Genomic DNA, 20,523 nt, shown 5'->3' on the forward strand with positions numbered 1-20,523 from the left:
AAATTATATTGTTTTACTCATGCAGGTTGACCTTACAGAAGCACAGGAAACTGTACCTTCACGATGTCTACATCTGGATGCAGAGAATGAAGTTCTTCAACTTCAACAGACATTATTCTCTATGAAAGCAATACAAAAGCAATGTGAAACACTACAGAAGAATAAGAAGCAGCTGAAACAAGAAGTAGTAAACCTCAAAAGTTATATGGAGAGAAATATGTTAGAACATGGTGAAGCTGAACAGCATAAACTGTTGATTGAAGAAAGAGCAAGGAAGGAGACAGAAGAAAAATTAAACGAAGCCGTTCTCACCTTGCAGGTTGGTTTATTTATCTGTAATGTGCTTTCATTCATTTTGCTGCAAATTTTATTTTAGATATATACATTGTACATGTTTTCTCTACTTTCCTTACAGCAATTTGTTTGGTAGACTTCTAGAAGGAAGGTGGTATTTGTTTCTCCATTTAAATATTTTCGTTTCCATCATTCTTATAACTAAATTGATCTTCCATAAGAATAATTCTCACTAGAGAATCATTTAATTACTAAAGCTAGTTGGCATAAAACAAGACTAATAGAAAAAGTAAAAAAAAAAATTGTGATTTAGAAATTATACCATACTCTTGAACTGCTTTTAAGTTACATTGTTCACTTTTAAAATTTTAACTTGGTTCTGTCATTCTTTGGAGAATTGTTCAACAATTCAGATTCAGTTATTAATTCAGTTGGTACCAGTGATAAATATTTTAAGCTTGAGCTTCTTTCTTTCTTCACATTTTTCTTAAAATTGTTCTCTGAATCACTGACTCCAAACAAAAGGAAACAAATACACAGTAATTATTCAGGTTGTAATTACTTTTAAAATGTTCCCTTTTAACTTATTTTAGAAACAAGCAGCAGTATCTCAAGAACAGTTAGCACAGTTAAGGGAGGATAATACTACTTCAATAAAAACTCAGATGGAACTCACAATCAAAGATCTGGAATCTGAAATCTCCAGAATAAAAACTTCGCAAGCCGACTGTAATAAAACCGAATTGGAAAGATATAAGGAACTCTACCTAGAAGAAGTAAAAGTTAGAGAATCCTTGTCAAATGAACTCAGTAGGTAAGTCAATATGCAGAATCATAGAAAATAAGTTAAGCTCATTAATTTGCCTTCAAAAGCATGACTTTCAGTGAGACAGGTTCATGAGATTTGTGGGAAGTGAAAGCTAACTAGATCATACAATTTTGGAAAATTGTAAATTATAAATAGTAAATGAACTTAACCTTTAAGTAAAATTGAAAATAGTAAATGAACGTAACCTTTAAAATCTTAGTCCAGGACAGTTCCTGTCTCTCCTGTTTTTTGGTTTTATGTGGGGCTTCCCCCCCACCCCTTAATATTCTTATATAGTTAACCTGATCTATTAGGGTTTCAGCTAAATATTTATGAAGCGTCATAATTTAGACAGTGATACCATTATAAAAATGGCTTGTGAGGATTCCCTTAATTCAAAATATTAATGAATTTAATTAATTTCTGGAAGATGACAGCTGAAAACCGAAAGGGTCGAGTACGACTACTCTGGGCACATTCTGGCACTCAGTAAATTCACTTTGCTTGATTGTGATCATTAGAGGGTGCCTTGAGAAGAAGTGCCCTGTATAGTTTTTCCAGTCCACATAAAGGCACACTTGTGAAGCAGAGAAGGATCAACTAGGGTTGAAGGGAAGTATAACTTACTAAGTGATAAAAAATAACACCTTGGTCAGCCTGAGAGGGTATGTGGAAGACAGAAAGGGCAGGCCCCGCCTCTGATACATGGGCTAGTGTTAGGAGCTGATTGTCCTCGATGCTGCTTTAGTTCTCTTTGATTTCAGCAGTCTTATTCTCCCCAAGGAAAAGTCGCCTTGAATGATTCCTCAATGCCAAATGCTCAATTTTTTCCAGATAATGGGTGAAATATACAAGGGCAGTGAAAACAATTGTTTGAAAATGTCTTTGAGAGAGAGTTTTTTAGACAATCTCTAACTGGTTTACTAAATACAAGTATTTCTAGCTTTTATTTTTACTTTTAGTTTTTTTATTGTATATATTTAAGGAGTACAACTTGATGTTTTGATATATTTATATGCAGTGAAATGGTTATTTTGTCAAGGAAATTAATATCTTCATCATTTCACAGAGTTACCCTTGAAATACAAGTAATTCTAATGGCATCCTTAAGAATCGTATAAGTAGAGTCATTCCAGATGGGCAACAAGTGTTAACTATGAAGGCATACATCATTGATAGTCTTTTCTGTCCCCTCCCTCTCTTTGAACTACTTGTTTGTTAGAAATCCCTCTAGAAATATATGTACTTCTTTAGAACAATGTTAAAACTATAATTGGATACAGTAGGCATGCTCTAACACATTTTTAGAGTTAAAACACGGCTTATGGTATATTCCATTTACTCTTAATGGCAACTTTTAGAACAATTGAACTCATTTAGGAATCATTTAGGAAAAAAGGAAATACTAAGCATTTGTCTTTTGCAATCTTCACAGAACTAATGAGATGATAGCAGAGGTCAGTACGCAACTTACTGTGGAGAAAGAGCAGACCAGATCCAGATCTCTATTCACTGCTTATACTACAAGGCCAGTCCTAGAGTCACCTTGCATTGGAAATCTTAATGACAGTGAAGGTCTCAACAGAAAACATATTCCAAGAAAAAAGAGATCTGCTCTTAAGAGCGTGGAGAGCTACTTGTTGAAGGTTAGCTATGTTTTTTCCTTTGGCGTTCAGATTTCTGATATAATTCTTATATGTTATTTGGTAAAATACTCAGTTACTTAATTGGCTTGTGTATGGTAAGTAAAAGTAATAATTACCTGTGTTAATAAAGAGAGGAGACAGAAATTTTAGTTATTTTTAAGTCTCTGGAGCTCTCATTCATAAGAGATTACTCCTTTGTTAACTTTATTCAATAAATGTAACCAAACTGACATATTTTAAATTTCTTTAAAAACTGCATTTAAGTTAGATTTTAACCAAAGGTTTACTTTGATGTGCTTTGTCTTACTAATTGATTTTAGTTTGTCTGGGGTTCACTTTTAAAGGGTATAGTGTGCCTGGGGTCACTTTTAAAGTTTTTCTGCATCATCTCAGGTTTTCTGCCCCTCATCATATGTTAATGATTGGTGTCCAAACACTAACCACCCATGGATGTTTATTATTTAAAAGGACCCAAGGTGAATACTTTTATATGTTATATAAACCTGCAACACTTGATTAATCTGTTCTTTAAGTTAAAAGTTTTGTGATTTTCTTACATGAGTACATCTGTAATTGCTATTGCACTTAATAGTGTTTTAATCCCAATTTTAGTAAAATGTGTCTATTGCTATGCAATAGTACAGTGGTTTTGAAATAGTTAAATCAAATAAATATTTGTATTTTTAAAGTAAAGCTCACATAAGTTATGTCTCTCTACCTGGCCATAACTTGAGTAATTGATGACTAAGACGGCAATGATATCTAGAGTCCTTCAATAGCAAATGTGACCAAACAGAATCAGTTCTATTCTTAATACCCCAAATTCCATGTAAAGCTGCACATGGACATCTCCCCTGGACATGTAACAGGAACCTTTTAGTTCAACCATGTGGTTTCACTCAGAATAAGAGTCTATTTCTGGCGATTTCAAAATGGATCCAAGAATGACGAGCTGTATCAACTATAGAGTTGGTAAGGAAGAAAAAAACAAAACGTAGTTCAACTATGCTTGACCCAGATTAAGGTATTTGTCTAACATTTGTCCATTTTTCAACTGAGGGAAAATTACAAAAGCTGGGCACAGTGGCACACACCTGTAGTCCCAGCTGCTCCTGAGGCTGAGGCAGGAAGATCACTTGAACTCAGGAGTTCAAGGCTGCAGTGCACAATGATTATTCCAGTGAGTAGCTACTGCAGCATTCCAGTCTGGGCAACATAGCAAGATTCTGTCTCTTAAAAAAATTACAAAATCCATAAAACATTTGTTTGAACAAAAATAAATAGTTTTCTTTGTGTATATTGTTGTTTTTAAAATTTTCAATCGATGCACATTGGCTTATAGTTTTGATGTTTTTATGATCTCCTTAGCACACAGAAAAGTAGCACAGGCCCACGTGGAATGAACCTCAACCTTGTTGTGTTTACCTGGCTATTTCGTGTCCTAACAAATCATAGAAGAGCAAATCTAAGGTTTCTTAGATAGCATTGTGGCCAAATAGCTTAAAAGGGAATGCATTAAATGATTGTTTTAATACATAGATTACAAGAGCCCAGCTAGCTGATATTTTTAATCATATTGTTCGCTTAGGTTTTATTTTTCTGAAAAAAATGAGATCATCAGCGTCCAAATGCCTCAGTCACGAAATTGTACCACTGGGTACTAATGGGAAATGAATGTTAAATACGTCTGTAAATGGTTAAGCAAGATGCAGATATAATGTTCTCATTAGTACTATGAACCCCCAAAATTTGAGACAAGTCTCAATTAATTTAGAAAGTTTATTTTGCCAAGGTTGAGGACACACACCTGTGACACAGCCTCAGGAAGTCCTGATGACATGTGTCCAAGGTGGTTGGAGCACAGCTTGGTTTTATACATTTTAGAGAGACATGAGACATCAATCAATATATTTAAGAAGTACATTGGTTCACTCTGGAAAGGCAGGACAACTTGAAGCAAAGGGAGGAAGACTGGAAGCGGGGAGGGGGCTTCCAGGTCACAGACAGGTGAGAGACAAACAGTTGCACTCTTTTGAGTTTCTGATTAGCCTTTCCAAAGGAGACAGTCAGATCTGCATTTATCTTAGTGAGCAGAAAGGTAACTTTGAATAGAATGGGAGGCAGGTTTGCCCTAAGCAGTTTCCAGCCTGAGTTTTCCTTTTAGCTTAGTGATTTTGGAGGCCCGAGATATTTTCCTTTCACAATACTCACCAGAGAAACAAGGTAATGTATCATTTTACAAGATGGTGCTGAGAGAGTATAAAAAGCAGATATAGGCCGGGCACTGTGGCTCAAACCTATAATCCCAGCACTTTGGGAGGCCGAGGTGGGTGGATCACCTGAGGTCAGGAGTTGGAGACTAACCTCCAACATGGTGAAACCCCGTCTCTAATAAAAATACAAAAATTAGCTGGGCATGGTGGTGTGTGCCTGCAGTCCCAGTTACTTGGGAGGCTGAGGCAGGAGAATCGCTTGAACCTGGGAGGCAAAGGTTGCAGTGAGCTGAGATTGCGCTGCTGCACTCCAACCTGGGCGACAGAGCAAAGACTCCATCTCATGGGTGGGGGAAAAAAATAAATAAAATAAATAAAAGCAGATGTGATGCAAGGGAAGATTTTTGAGGAACTTTTTTTTTTAATTTCTGTTTTGTGGGGAAGGGGGTGTTCATTTTTTAGTATTTCTAGATAAGTAGAAAATTTGTTTGTTTTAAAGTTAATGTTAATGTAGTAGTTCCAAGGTATACCTAGTTTCCTTGTGGGGCATTTTTTGCCCAATCATGTTAGATTTACTAAAAGAGATTTAAAAGCATGATTATATCAAGATATGAGTGCCGGGTGCGGAGGCTCACACCTGTAATCCCAGCACTTTGGGAGGCCGAGGCAAGTGGGTCACTTGAGGTCAGGAATTTGAGACCAGCCTGGAAAACATGGTGAAACCCTGTCTCTGCTAAAAATACAAAAATTAGCCTGGCGTGGTGGCGGGCGCCTATAATCCTAGCTACCCGGGAGGCTGAGGCAGGAGAATAGCTTGAACCCACGAGGCAGAGGTTGCAGTGAGCCGAGATTGTGCCACTGCACTGCAGCCCAGGTGACAGAGCAAGACTCCATCTCAAAAAAAAAAAAAAGAAAAGATACAAAGGCATGTCTCCATAATCACACCTTGGAAGAGTTCTTATATAGCTGTTGTCTACAGAATTTTTAGAGTTAGAAAGAAGGTGCCTTCTAGAGTTGCTAGGAACTTAAGTATTTCCTATGGGAAAACATCAGCTAATACAAGGAGGAGGTGGTAACATACCATCTAAACTGAGATTTACAAAAAAAGGTGGGGGGTGGGGTGGGTTTCTGGGTGGGGCATTACAAAACAGGATATTTAGAAATTTTTAACTACAGTTTTCAAAAGCAAAATGTTAAAAATAGCACTAATATTGGATCTATTTGTACATCTCCTTTATTTGCAAGATTTTAACACTTTGGACTATTCCTACTGTGAAGTGCTATCGTACACAGCATTTTCTCTAACCTCAAGAAAAATGGTTATAATTTTGTATGAAATCACACACCAGAGAAATAATATATTATAACTGGTTGTTGAAACAAGTTTTCTCTACATTCATGACATTTAGCATTTATTGCATCTCTCACCCCATTATATGAAGTCTAGAGTCTGACTGTTCCCAGACCAAACTGAGAGTCGGGCTGCTATTTATCATGGTCCAGTAATGAGATGCAGATGAATTGGGAAGAGAGGTTTTATTTTCTGCAACCGGTTACAGGGTTACAAGGAAGGCCTGGAAATTATTACCACACCAATACAAAATTACAAAGTTTTCCAGAGCTTATATACCTTCTAAGCTATATATCTACATGTAAGTGTGCATTCGTCTGTAGACATAAGTGATTAACTTCTTTTAATCTATCACTAAGATCTAAGTCCTGAAGACCTTCCTCTGGAGCTTCAGTAAATTTATTTAATCTAAATGGGTCCAGGTGCTGGGGCGATTACCCTTATCTTGTCTCCTGCTAAATCATGGAGGTTTGGGAGTTCCATTAGACCCCCAATAAACTTATTTGTGGAGGCCTGGGGAGTTTCTTCAGATCCCCCAAAAAACTTGTTTAATACCAAACCGGTCCTATTAAGAATTCCTTCATTATTTTGTCATACTTTAAGGCCCAGGAAAGGCCTAGGCAAGACTCTTGGTGGGCTTTTGTTACATTCCAGCCTGTATAAGGGCACTGGCTCTTTCAGCTTTTAATATTTAACTTAACTACTCAGTCAGTGCCAAAGCAGTTGTTATGGAGGCCTGCGTTAGTGAGACCTGGCCTGCCACATGGCCTTGCCACTTAACACCATTGTAGTAATAATAGATTGCTATGCCTATGTTTTACTAATTTTTACTTACAGTTTTCACATTCTAGATTAACCCTGGGATCCTTTGTCCTATATATCAGAAGTACTTTTTATAGTTTTATTGGCTCCTTATTTTCCAGCCTGTAATCTCAAGTATAATTTAGCAGTAGCCTGTCAATAAGTTATTGCTGAAGAGTGAACTTTGTATTTATTGGACTTTGCCATTGGTACTGATTTCACTATATTTCTTTAAAAAAATTTTCTAACTCCTCCCCTCTTTAAAGTGGAGGTAGTTGTGAAGAATGTATGGTAAGATTAGAAAAGTCAAGGAAGAAGAAACTATTTCTATAAGTATTATACAGTCATCTTTCTTGTTCAGGCTGTGGTGGATAGGCAGCAAATGGTGCTCCTCATTCCCTTCTGAGTTCAGAACACAGGAGTCAGATAGATGGACATCAACACACTAGCTCTATTACAGACTCATGATAACTAATGGGAGAATGTGGCTCAGATGTGCAGCCACAGTATTTTATCCCAGATTAGGCACTAACCCACAGAGTTTTAAGTGGAGAAAACAAAGGCTTGACACCCATCGCAGGTGCATGCTGCTTACTGCAGGAATGACAGCAGACCTGAACTCATGTCACTGTGGGCAGACACATCTTTTGAAAGAGACCCTGAGCCAAGCAAGCACACTGTGTGCTTTGCCCAAATTCACCCATTAGGTAGATCTGATATCCTCTCAAGAGGAAGCTATAGGTAGAGAGAGTCTAAGTCCTCACTTGAAACCTGAGGCCAGGAAAATGAAGGTTCTCCTATCATTTATGGCTGAATTTAAGTGATAATGGAAATTAATCCCATGTCTTTGTATGTACAAATTAATGATGAGAAGTTGGACAGCGTATGCTAGATGGTAGAGAAATCTGTTTTGTGTTTTCAGTTTTTCTATAAATAACTCACAACATGGATAATTGACTTGATTGATTTTCCTAAACCACATCTTATTTGGAGGAGAATGAATAGTTCTTTTAAGGAACAGTTTTCTTAATTTCTGCTTGCTTGGTTCAACTAAAGATTTTCTCCTTCAAGTTTTCTGTTCTGCGGTTTGAAAAATGTGTTCTTTATAAATTGAGTGTCTTGACTGGTACTAGCCAGAAGTTATGATATTAATTGTTCTTTAAATTTGATTCATAACTTACAATTTGGAGAGCTACTATTTTTTGTCTCATGCTTAAACATTATAGAGCATCATGAGAGTTTATAGATGCATTTTCTCTTTTTTGTTGTTGTTGTTTTTGAGACAGAGTCTCACTCTGTCTCCCAGGCTGGAGTGCAGTGGCGCGATCTCTGCTCACTGCAACCTCTGCCTGCCGGGTTCAAGCGATTCTCCTGCCTCAGCCTCCTGAGTAGCTGGGACTACAGGTGCACACCACCATGCCTGGCTAATTTTTATATTTTTAGTAGAGACGGGGTTTCACCATATTGTCCAGGCTGGTCTTGAACTCCTAACCTTGTATTCCACCCACTTCGGCCTCCCAAAGTGCTGAGATTACAGGCGTGAGCCACCACACCCGGACTCTCTGAGTTTTTATTTCATTTTATTATTATTATTATGATTTTTTGATGTGGAGTCTCACTCTGTCACCCAGGCTGGAGTGCAGTGGCACGATCTTGGCTCACTGCAAGCTCCGCCTCCTGGGTTCACGCCATTCTCCTGCCTGAGCCTCCTGAGTAGCTGGGACTACAGGCGCCTGCCACCATGCCCGGCTAATTTTGTGTATTTTTAGTAGAGACGGGGTTTCATTGTGTTAGCCGGGATGGTCTTGATCTCCTGACCTTGTGATCCGCCCGCCTCGGCCTCCCAAAGTGCTGGGATTACAGGTGTGAGCCACCGTGCCCAGCCTGAGTTATTTTTAAAAATCTGTATTTCTTTTCTGAATATGAAGGAAGCTGCTGGCATAGAATAACTCCAGGCTCAGTGAAAGATCTGAAGCCCACTCCTACCTTGTAACTAATTGGTTTTGTGACCTCAGGCAAGCTGCAGTCTCTCTGAGCCTGTTTTGTTTCTTATGTAAAATTAAGGACTTTGACTAAATCAGTGACATTCATACGTTTAAGTAAAGCTCTTTTTTTTTTTTTTAAGAATGGAACTTTTTAAAATTGCATAAAACCACATTATAGAAAACAGAAGTAGTGCCGCCTGACTAAAGGAAGGATCAGTGCTCTGAAGCTGTGACTTTCTTATCCCTTAATCCATCTGCATCCTCTGTGGAACCTTAGATTTCTGTGGGACATAGCTTGAAAAGGATCATTTCTTGAACTATTACTTTTATAAGGCCTGGATGGTAATGCTGTTGTCATGTTACTTACTCTATAAAGCCTATCTATAATGTTTTTGTCACAGAAATGTTATGGAAAGGAGTCTCAAAATATTGGTAAACCTGTTAGTAAAACAAAAAAATTGACTTGACACCTAAAATTTGTAAAGGCATTAGATATCATTATCTTTATCACCATAAACTATCTCAGACCCTGTTCTAGGCATTTAGTGAGAGAATACCTATTCTAAAAAAAATTTAAATAAGAGCACTCTAGATAGGGACACTGGCAATAAGTTAGAAATATACCCACACCTTTCATAATTAAGTAGATAACTATAACTTGTCAGATGCTTAAAAATGGGTACTAATTTCTGAAAAGAAATCAAAGTTGCAGTTAAATAACTATATTGTTTTCCTAGTTTTTAATTCTAGACACTCATGAATCAAAGAAACTAAGATTGAAAACTGGCTGTAACCTATATTTATCCTTGTTTTCATGTAAATTTTCTGAAATCTTTGTGTCCGTGTGAATAAAGAAATGTTAATCATAATAGCATAATATTTTTAATCTTTTGCCAGTGGAACTTTCACATGGCATCACAACAATACTGCTTTCTTCAAGTATGTATTAAAGATTCTGTGCTGAATTAATAGCAAAGAACATACTTTGAGATTATTACTTTCTAAAAGTAGAGAATGGAGAGTTCATTTTAAGGAACTATTCATTAAAGTGAAAAACTGATTAGACCTTGATAGAGGGCAGAGTTTTGATAAGAATGGGGAAGTAATGCATTCATTGCAAAATATGACTTGAATTGTTTAACCTCTGTACTAATAAGGGAAAACATCACACTTTTGAAATGACGTAGATCCAACAGACCAATATTAATTGTACTTTTGTAAGATTAATCTAAACAGCATAACACATATATGTTCTCCATTATCTAAACTTAAAATAGGTAGGAATTTATATGATTTTTTTAAATTTAAGCAATCTTCAAGTTAGGTCTAGTCTGTAAAAGTATTATTTAAAGGCCACATTTTGTAATTAATGCTCCTTACTATGATAATGTCTCTTCTTAAATGTTATAAATAATATTTGACTTATTTCAGATGCAGCAGAAGTTGCAAAATGATCTAACTACAGAAGTAGCAGGTATGTTACCAAAATTTATGAATTAAATTTAGATTAAGTAATATGTATCTGAAATAAACTGCAGACAACATCCCTTTCCATTCTTGGGCTAGTAGATACTACATTAAATATTCTTTCATATATATCTAATGAAAGATGTGAAAACTTGAACAAGTATAATGAAGAGCATACTTATGCCTCATGAATTCATCACGTTCCATAGCTTGAAAAAAATAGCTCAAGAAGTCTGGCTCTACTCTTCACTTCTGCCATCCCTATGGAATTGTCAGCCAGCACACAGAAACGGTTCTCAGAAAACAGAGGCATCATCAGCTTCTCAGGGTTATGGTAGTGATTTTTAAGGCCAAAACATCCCAGTCTCATCTAGTAACCTATTCAAGCAGTTACAGTTTATAAGCAGTCGCTTGAGAGGTAACACTTTAAATCTCCAGTCATTTACAGTGTCATTGGTTTACTTTTGCCCTCAGGAAAAGTTCCAAATTCCTTAACATGTAATATAAACACCCACGTTCATTTGGTTCTTGTCAAGTTACTCAGGCTTCTCTCTCACCGCTTACTGTACTCTGCCCCTTTGCTCTAGGATCCAGCCAAACTGGACTGCACAGAATTCCACAGTGCTCGTCCTTCTCCTCCAGCTCTTTGCACTTGCTTCTTTACTCTATCTGCCAACCTTTTTTTCTCATCCTTCAGGTATCCACTAAGCATGCCTCCACCAAAAAGCCTACGATATCGAGACAAAACTGGGATAGGTGTCCCTCTTGCATTCCAATAGTGCCCTGTTTTATACCTGTCAGGGTATCTATGACTTGGTATGGAAATTGCCTATTTGTCTGCTTTTTCAGGTTATAGCATATGATTGCTGAGGGGTGGACTGTATCATCTTCATCTTGTAACTCCAGGGCATAGTCTAGTACCTTAGCATGTGGTTGTTGAATAAATGAATGAAGAATGAGAAAACCAGAAGCTGTGATACACAACCACAATGATCATTAATTTAGTGTGCAACTATGGGCAGATTCTTATCTAATAATAAGTTAGCATTGTAGTCATACATACTTTTCATTCTTGTTAACACTGAAAAAGCTCTCAACTCTTTTTTACTGACTTGCACTTAGTTAACTATGAAATATATAGAATATAATTATTTGGCCAGGCATGTTGGCTCACATTTGTAGTCCCAGCACTTTGGGAGCCTGAGGCAGGCAGATCACTGGAGCCCAGGAGTTTGAGAGCAGCCTGTGCCAACATGACAAAACCCTGCCCCTATAAAAAATACAAAAACTTGCCAGGCACAGTGGCTCATGCCTGCAGTTCCAAGTACTTGGGGCTGAGGCAGGAGAATTGCTTAAGCCTGGGAGGATGAGACTGCAGTGACTTGTGATCACACCACGGCACTCCAGCATAGGTGAAAGAGTGAGACCCTATCTTAAAATAATAATAATAATAATAATAATAATAATAATATAATTCTTGCTTTTTGTTTTCAGCTGCTGCTAAATATGAACCTGGATCCTATATAGCTTCTCCTCTAGGATTTACACACAAGGAAAATCTGAATCAAGATCCAGTTTTGGAAGTAACAAAAGAATATGTACAGATTTTAAGAAGAAAATACATATTCTGAAAGATAAGGCAATTTTATTTCTGGGCTATTCACATGATATTTTGTTTCCCATTAAGTATATGATGTGAACATTTTTACTAAAGGGAAATATTCTATATTATACATGTCTGATGAAAATTTATATAGTATTTTAAATAATGTTTCTTGGCCTCTTCAGCTAACTTTTAAGTGGATTTTGCAAATGAAAACCAGTATTATTGAGTTTTACATACTCGAACTGCCCAAATGTTAGCTGTTTAAACAACCAAATAATCAAGTTGCCATTAATAATTTAGTGGAGTCAATTGATGGCTTGTTTGTATTTTATAATTTTATCTTTAATATATAGTGATAGATTTAAGTTTAGATAGACATCATTTTGGTATACTGGTACTGTGGTCATTGTCAAAGTTTGGATGTATTACAATTGTTATAGTGCAATCAAACTTAGATAATTTTAATTTTAAGCACTGATTTATTTAGATCTTTCCTTGTGGAAAAATAAGGTTTGTCTAAGGCTTTTTGCTTTTTTATTTATTGTTTCATGTCTTTATTAGATTAACTTTTGGGAAACAGTCTTAAAATTGGAGAAAATTTCCACATTTTAGGAAAAACAACTTTCCCCCTGTGGACCATTTGAGAGTAAATTGCTGACATTATGCCATCACATCTGATATGTGGGTATTCCCACAAGTCAGGACATTTTATATAACTACTTTATAATCAGAAAGTTAACATCAATACATTTGAAATTCATTTAATTCTCAGTTTCTTTTCAAGTTTTCTTAATTGTCTATAATGTTCTTTGTAGCAGAAGGATCCCATTCAGGTCCATGAATTTCATTTAGTTGTCATGACTCTTTCAGTCTGGAACAGTTCCTCAGTTTTTCTTTGACCTTTATGACCTTAAATCTTTTGAAGAGTAAAGTCCAATAATACAGAATGTCCCTCCATTGGATTTCTCTGAATTTTTTTTATGATAAGATTTAGATGATAATGTTTTTGGCAAGAGTATCACAGAAGTTATCCCATGATCTTCTTACTGCATTCTATCAGGTGACCGGCAATTATTATTATTTTTTATTTTCATCTTTTAAGTTCAGGGGTACATGTGCAGGATGTGCAGGTTTGTTACATAGGTAAATATGTGCCATGGTGGTTTGCTGCACAGATCATCCCATCACCTAGGTATTAATAATAGCCCAGCATCCATTGGCTATTCTTCATGATGCTCTCCCTTCTCTCACCCGCCAGCATCCCACATGCCCCTGTGTGTGTTGTTCCCCGCCATGTGTCCATGTGTTCTCATTATTCAACTCCCACTTGTAAGTGAGAGCATGCAGTATTTCATTTTCTATTTCTGCGTTGGTTTGCTGAGGATAATGTTCTGCAGCTCCATCCATGTCCCTGCAAAGGACATGTCTCATTCCTTTTCATGGCTGCATAGTATTCCATGGTATATATGTACCACATTTTCTTTATCCAGTTTATCATTGATGGGCTTTTAGGTTGATTCTTTGTCTTTGCTATTGTGAATAGTGCTGCAGTGAACATACGTGTGCATGTATCTTTATACTAGAATTAGTTATATTCCTTTGGGTATATACCAAGTAATGGGATTGCTGGGTTAAATGGTATTTCAGGTTCTAGATCTTTGAGGAATCACCACACTGTCTTCCACACTGGTTGAACTAATTTACACTCCTATCAACAGTGTAAAAGCATTCCTGTTTCTCCATAATCTTGCCAGCATCTTTTTATTTTTTTGAATTATAGCCATTCTGACTGTTGTGAGATGGTGTCTCATTGTGGCTTTGATTTGCATTTCTCTGATGATCAGTGATGTTGAGGTTTTTTTGTTTGTTGGCTGCATGTATGCCTTCTTTTGAAAAGTGTCTGTTTGTGTCCTTTGACCACTTTCTAATGGGGTTGAGTTTTTTTTCTTGTAAATTTGTTTAAGTTCCTTGTAGATGCTGGATATTAGACCTTTGTCAGATGGATAGAGTGCAAAAATTTTCTGCCATTCTGTGGGTTGTCTGTTTACTCTGTTGATAGGTTCTTAATGCTGTGCAGAAGCTCTTCAGTTTAATTAGATCCCATTTGTCAATTTTGGCTTTTGTTGCAATTGCTTTTGGCACCTTCGTCATGAAATCTTTGCCCTTGCCTGTGTCCTGAATGGTGTTGCCTAGGTTTTCTTCCAGGATTTTTATAGTTTTGGGTTGTAGATTTAAGTCTTTAATCCATCTTGAGTTAACTTTTGTATATGGGTTAAGGAAGGGGTCCAGTTTCAATTTGCCAGTTTCAACTGGCATATGGCTAGCCAGTTCTCCCAGCACCATTTATTAAATAGGGAATCTTTTCCCTATTGCTTCCTTTTGTCAGGTTTGTCAAAGATCACATGGTTGTAGGTGTGTGGTCTGATTTCTGGGTTCTCTATTCTGTTCCATTGGTCTATGTGTCGGTTCTTGTATCAGCACCATGCTGTTTTGGTTACTGTAGTCTTGTAGTATAGTTTGAAGCTGGGTAGCATGATGCCTCTAGCTTTGCTCTTCTTGCTTAGGATTGTCTTGGCTATTTGGGCTCTTTTTTGGTTCCATGTGAATTTTAAAATAGCTTTTTCTAGGTCTGTAAAGAATGTCAGTAGTAGTTTAATGGGCCTAGCATTTAATTTACAGATTGCCTTGGGTAGTGTGGTCATTTTCACGATATTGATCCTTCCTGTCTGTGAGCATATGTTTTTCCGTTTGTTTGAGTCATCTCTGATTTCTTTGAATAATGGTTTATAGTTATCCTTGAAAAGGTCCTTCACTTTTCTTGTTAGCTGTATTCCTAGGTATTACTCTTCTTGTGGCAGTTGTGAATGGGAGTTAATTCATGATTTTTCTCTCGGCTTGCCTGTTGTTGGTGTATAGGAATGCTAGTGACTTTTGCACATTGATTTTGTATCCTGAGACTTTGTTGAAGTTGCTTATCAGCTTAAGAAGTTTTTGAGCTGAGATGATGGAGTTTTCTAGATATAGGATCATATCATCTGCAAACAAAGATAGTTTGACTTCCTGTCTTCCTATTTGAATAGCTTTTCTTTCTTTCTCTTGCCTGATTGCCTTGGTGAGAATTTCTGATACTGTGTTGAATAGGAGTGGTGAGAGAGGGCATCTTTGTCTTGTGTCAGTTTTCAAGGGGAATGCTTCCAGGTTTTCAGGTATTCAGGCAACAAATAGCCTTACGAATAGAATAGTACCTCACATCTCAATGCTAATATTGAACGTAAATGGCCTAAATGCTCCACTTAAAAGATATAGAATGGCAGAATGGGTAAGAATTCACCAACCAAGTTGCTGCTGTCTTCGGGAGACTCACCTAACACATAAGGACTCACATAAACTTAAGGCAAAGGGTTGGAAAAAGACACTTCGTCTAAATGGACACATCAAAAGTGAACAGGAGTAGCTGTTCTTATATCAGACAAAACAGACTTTAAGACAACAGCAGTTTTAAAAAGACAAAGAGAGACATTATATAATGATAAAAGGACTAGTTCAACAGGAAAATATCACAGTCCTAAATATATATGCATCTAATACTGGAGATCCCAAATTTATAAAACAATTACTACTAGATGTAAGAAATGAGGTAGTTGGCAACACAATAATAGTGGGGGATGTTAATACTCTACTGGCAGCACTAGACAGATCACCAAGACAGAAAGTCGACAAAGAAACAATGGACTTAAACTATACCCTAGAACAAATGGACTTAACAGATACTTACAGAACATTCTACCCAACAAGCATAGAATATACATTGTATACATCAGAACACGGAACATTCTCCAAAATAGACCATATGATAGGGCACAAAACAAGTCTCAGTAAATTTAAGAAAATCAGAATTATATCAAGTATTCTCTCAGACCACAGTGGAATAAAATTGGAAATTAATTCCAAAAGGAACACTCAAAAGCATGCAAATACATGGTAATTAAATAACCTACTCCTGAATGATTGTTGGGTCAACAATGATATCAAGAGGGAAATTTAAAAATTCTTTGAACTGAACGATAATAGTGACACAACCTATCAAAAACTCTGGGATACAGCAAAAGTGGAGCTAAGAAGAAAATTCATAGCATTAAATGCCTACATCAAATAGTCTGAAAGAGCACAAGTAAACAAGGTCACACCTCACAGAATTGGAGAAACTAGAACAGTCCAAATCCAAACCCAGCAGAAGACAAGAAATAACAAAATCAGAACAAAACTAAATGAAATTTAAACAAAAAAATACAACAGATAAATGAAACAAAAAGCTGGTTCTTTGAAAAGATAAATAAAATTGATAAACATTAGCAAGATTAATCAAGAAAAGAAGAGAGAAGATCCAAATAAGCTCTATTAGAAATGAAATGGGAGATATTACCACGATACCACAGAAATACAAAGATTATTCAAGACTACTGTGAACATCTTCACATCCATAAACTAGAAAACCTACAGGAGATCGATAAATTCCTGGAAATATACAACCCTCCTGGATTAAATTAGGAAGATATAGAAACTCTGAACAGACCAATCACAAGCAGCAAGATTGAAAATGGTAATTTAAAAAATGCCAACAACAAAAAAGTCCAGGACCAGATGGATTCACACCTGAATTCTATCAGACATTCAAAGAATTGGTACCTATCCTATTGACACTATTTCACAGGATAGAGAAACAGAAATCTTCCCTAAATCATTCGATGAAACCAAAATCACCATGATATGGTTTGGCTCTGTGTCCCCACCCAATTCTCATCGTTTAGCTCCCATAATTCCCACATGTTGTGAGAAGGACCCAGTAGGAGATGATTGAATTATGAGGGCGGGTCTTTTCCATGCTGTTCTCATGACAGTGAATGAGTGTCACAAGATCTGATGGTTTTAAAAACAGGACTTTCTCTACACAAGCTCTTTCTTTTTGCCTGCTGCCATCCACATAGGATGTGACTTGCTCTTCCTTGACTCCACCATGACTTTGAGGCCTCCCCAGATATGTGGAACTGTAAGTCAAATAAACCTCTTTCTTTTGTAAATTGCCGAGTCTCAGGTATGTCTTTATCAGCAGTGTGAAAATGGACTAATACACACCCTAATACCAAAACAGACTAATAGACACCCTAATACCAAAAGCAAGGAAGGACATAATGAGAAAAGAAAGCTACAGACCAACATCCCTGATGAACAGAGATGCAGTAATCCTCAAAAAAATACTAGCTAGCTGAATCTAACAACATATCAAAAAGGTAATCCATCATGATCAAGTGGGTTTCATACCAGGGATGCAGGGATGGTTTAACATCTGCAAGTCAATAAATGCGATACACTACATAAACAGAATTAAAAAACAAAAGTCACATGATCATCTCAATAGATGCAGAAAAAGCACTTGAGAAAATCCAGCATCCCTATTTTATTAAGACCCTCAGCAAAATCAGCATAGAAGGGACATACATTAAGGTAATAAAAGCCATCTATGACAAACCCACAGCCAGCATTATACCGAACAGGGAAAAGTTGAAAGCATTCCTCCTGAAAACTGGAAGAAGACAAGATTGCCCACTTTCTCCACTTCTATTCAACATGGTATTGGAAGTTCTAGCCAGAGCAATCAGACAAGAGAAAGAAATCAAGGGCATCCAAAGTGGTAACGAAGAAGTCTGCCTATTGCTGTTTCCCAATGATATGATTGTATACCTAGAAAACCCTAAAGACTCATCCAAAAAGCTTCTAGAACTGGTAAATGAATTCAGCAAAGTTTCAGGATACAAAGTTACACACAAGTATACACAAATCTGTAGCTGTGCTATACACCTTCAGCGACCAAGCGAAGAATCAAATCAATAACTCAACCCTTTTTACAATAGCTACAAATAATAATAATAATAATAATAATAATAATAATAATAATAATAATAATAAAATACTTAGGAATATTCCTAACCAAGGAGGTGAAAGATTTCTGCGTGGAAAACTACAAAACACTACTGAAAGAAATCACAGATGACACAAACAAATGGCAGCACATCCCATGCTCATGGATGGGTAGAATCAATATTGTGAAAATGACCATACTGCCAAAAGCAATCTACAAATTTAAATCCAATTCCCATCAAAATACTACCATCATTCTTTACAAAATGATGAAAAATAATCCCAAAATTCATATGGAACCAAAAAAGAGCCTACATAGCCAAAGGAAGACTAAGCAAAAAGAATAAATCTGGTGGCATCACATTACCTAACTTCAAACTATTCTGTAACGCCATAGTCACTAAAACAGCATGATACTAGTATAAAAATAGGCACATAGACCAATGGAACAGAATAGAGAATCCAAAATTAAAGCCAAATACTTACAGCCAGCTGATCTTCAACAAAGTGAGGAAAGGATACCCTGTTCAACAAATAGTGCTGGGATAATTGGCTAGCCATATTTAGGAGAATGAAACTGGATCCTTATCTCTCACCTTATACAAAAATCAACTCAAGATGGATCAAGAACTTAAGACCTGAAGCCTTAAAAATTCTAGAAGATAACATTGGAAAAACCCTTCTAGACATTGGCTTAGGCAAAGACTTCATGACCAAGAAGCTCAAAACAAATGCAACAAAAACAAAAGATAAATAGATGGGACTTAACTAAACTAAAAAGCTTTTGCACAGCAAAAGAAATAATGGGTAGAGTTAACAGACAACACACAGAGTGGGAGAAAATCTTCACAACCTACACATCCAACAAAGGACTAATATTCAGAATCTACAAAGAACTCAAATCAGTAAGAAAAAAGCCAATCCCATAAAAAAGTGGGCTAAGGACACGAATAGACAATTCTCAAAAGAAAATATACACATGGCCAACAAGCATATGGAAAAATGCTCAACATCACTAATGATCAAGGAAATGCAAATCAAAACCACAAAGTGCTATCACCTCATTCCTGTAAGAATGGCAATATTAAAAAAATTTAAAAATAATAGATGTTGGCATGGATGTGGTGGAAAGGGAACATTTTTATACTGTTGATACTAATGTAAACTAGTACAACCACTATGGAAAACGGTGTGGAGATTGCTTAAAGAACTAAAAGTAGATCTACCATTTGATCCAGCAACCCCATTCCTCAGTATCTACCCAGAGGAAAAGAAGTCATTATACAAAAAAGATACTTGTACACACATGTTTATAGCAGCAACATTCATAATTGTGAAAATATGGAACCAGCCCAAATGCCCATCAATCAATGAGTGGATAAAGAAAATGTGATATGTACACACACACCACATGGAATACTACTCAGCCATAAAAAGGAGCAACCTGGATGGAACTGGAGACCATTCTTCTAATTGCAGCAACCTGGATGGAATTGGAGACCATTCTTCTAAGTGAAGTAGCACAAGAATGGAAAACCAAACGTCATATGTTCTCATATGTGGGAACTAAGCTATGAGAATGTAAAGGCATAAGAATGATACGGTGGACTTTGGGGACTCAGGGGAAAGGGTGGGAAGGGAGTGAGAAATAAAAGACTACACATTGGGTACAGTGTACACTGCTCAGGTGAGGGATGCACCAAAATCTCAAAAATCACCACTAAAGAACTTATTTATATAACCAAACATCACCTGTTCCTTAAAAACCTATTGAAATAAAAAGTAAATTTAAAAAAACCTCATGGATTCATTTATTTTTTTGAAGGTTTTTTTGTGTCTCTATTTCAGTTCAGCTCTGATCTTGGTTATTTCTTGTCTTCTGCTAGCTTGGGAGTTTGTTACCTCTTGGTTCTCTAGTCCTTTTAGTTGTAATATTAGGTTGTTAACTTGAGATCTTTCTATCTTTTTGATGTGGGCATTTAGTGCTATACATTTTCCTCTTAACACTGCTTTAGCTGAGTCCTGGAGATTCTGTTATGTTGTCTGTTTGTTCTAATTAGTTTTAAAGCACTTCTTGATCTCTGCCATAATTTTATTATTTACCCCAAAGTCATTCAGGAGCAGATTGTTCAATTTCCATATAGTTGTGTGCTTTTAAGTGAATTTCTTAATCTTGAGCTCTAATTTGATTGTGCTGTGGTCTGAGAGACTCTTTGTTATGATTTCAGTTATTTTTCATTTGCTGAGGAGTGTTTTTCTTCCTAATTTATGATTAGTTTTAGAGTAAGTGTCATGTGGCTATGAGAAGAATGTATATTCACTTGTTTTTTGTTGGAGAGTTCTGTAGATATCTATCATGTCTGCTTGATCCATAGCTGAGTTCAGGTCCTGAATATCTTTGTTAATTTTCTGTCTCCATGATGTGTCTAATATTGT

The 20,523-nt window shown here is 36.5% G+C and overlaps 1 protein-coding gene across 1 annotated transcript in view; it reads left to right on the top strand.

The window, feature by feature from the left end:
• LOC129016517 (coiled-coil domain-containing protein 144A) overlaps positions 1-18,805 on the top strand; it is an 88,247-nt gene extending 69,442 nt beyond the window's left edge. Inside the window, exons 14-18 of the mRNA XM_054455829.2 lie at positions 26-319; positions 888-1,108; positions 2,538-2,748; positions 10,530-10,572; positions 12,060-18,805. Of these exons, the coding sequence (XP_054311804.1) occupies positions 26-319; positions 888-1,108; positions 2,538-2,748; positions 10,530-10,572; positions 12,060-12,196 (906 nt within the window). The 3' untranslated portion in view covers positions 12,197-18,805. The remainder of the gene's footprint in view (positions 1-25; positions 320-887; positions 1,109-2,537; positions 2,749-10,529; positions 10,573-12,059) is intronic.
• The last annotated feature ends 1,718 nt before the right edge of the window (positions 18,806-20,523 follow it).

The sequence above is a fragment of the Pongo pygmaeus genome, chromosome 19 (genome assembly GCF_028885625.2).
Source record: "Pongo pygmaeus isolate AG05252 chromosome 19, NHGRI_mPonPyg2-v2.0_pri, whole genome shotgun sequence".
Lineage (NCBI taxonomy): Eukaryota > Metazoa > Chordata > Mammalia > Primates > Hominidae > Pongo > Pongo pygmaeus.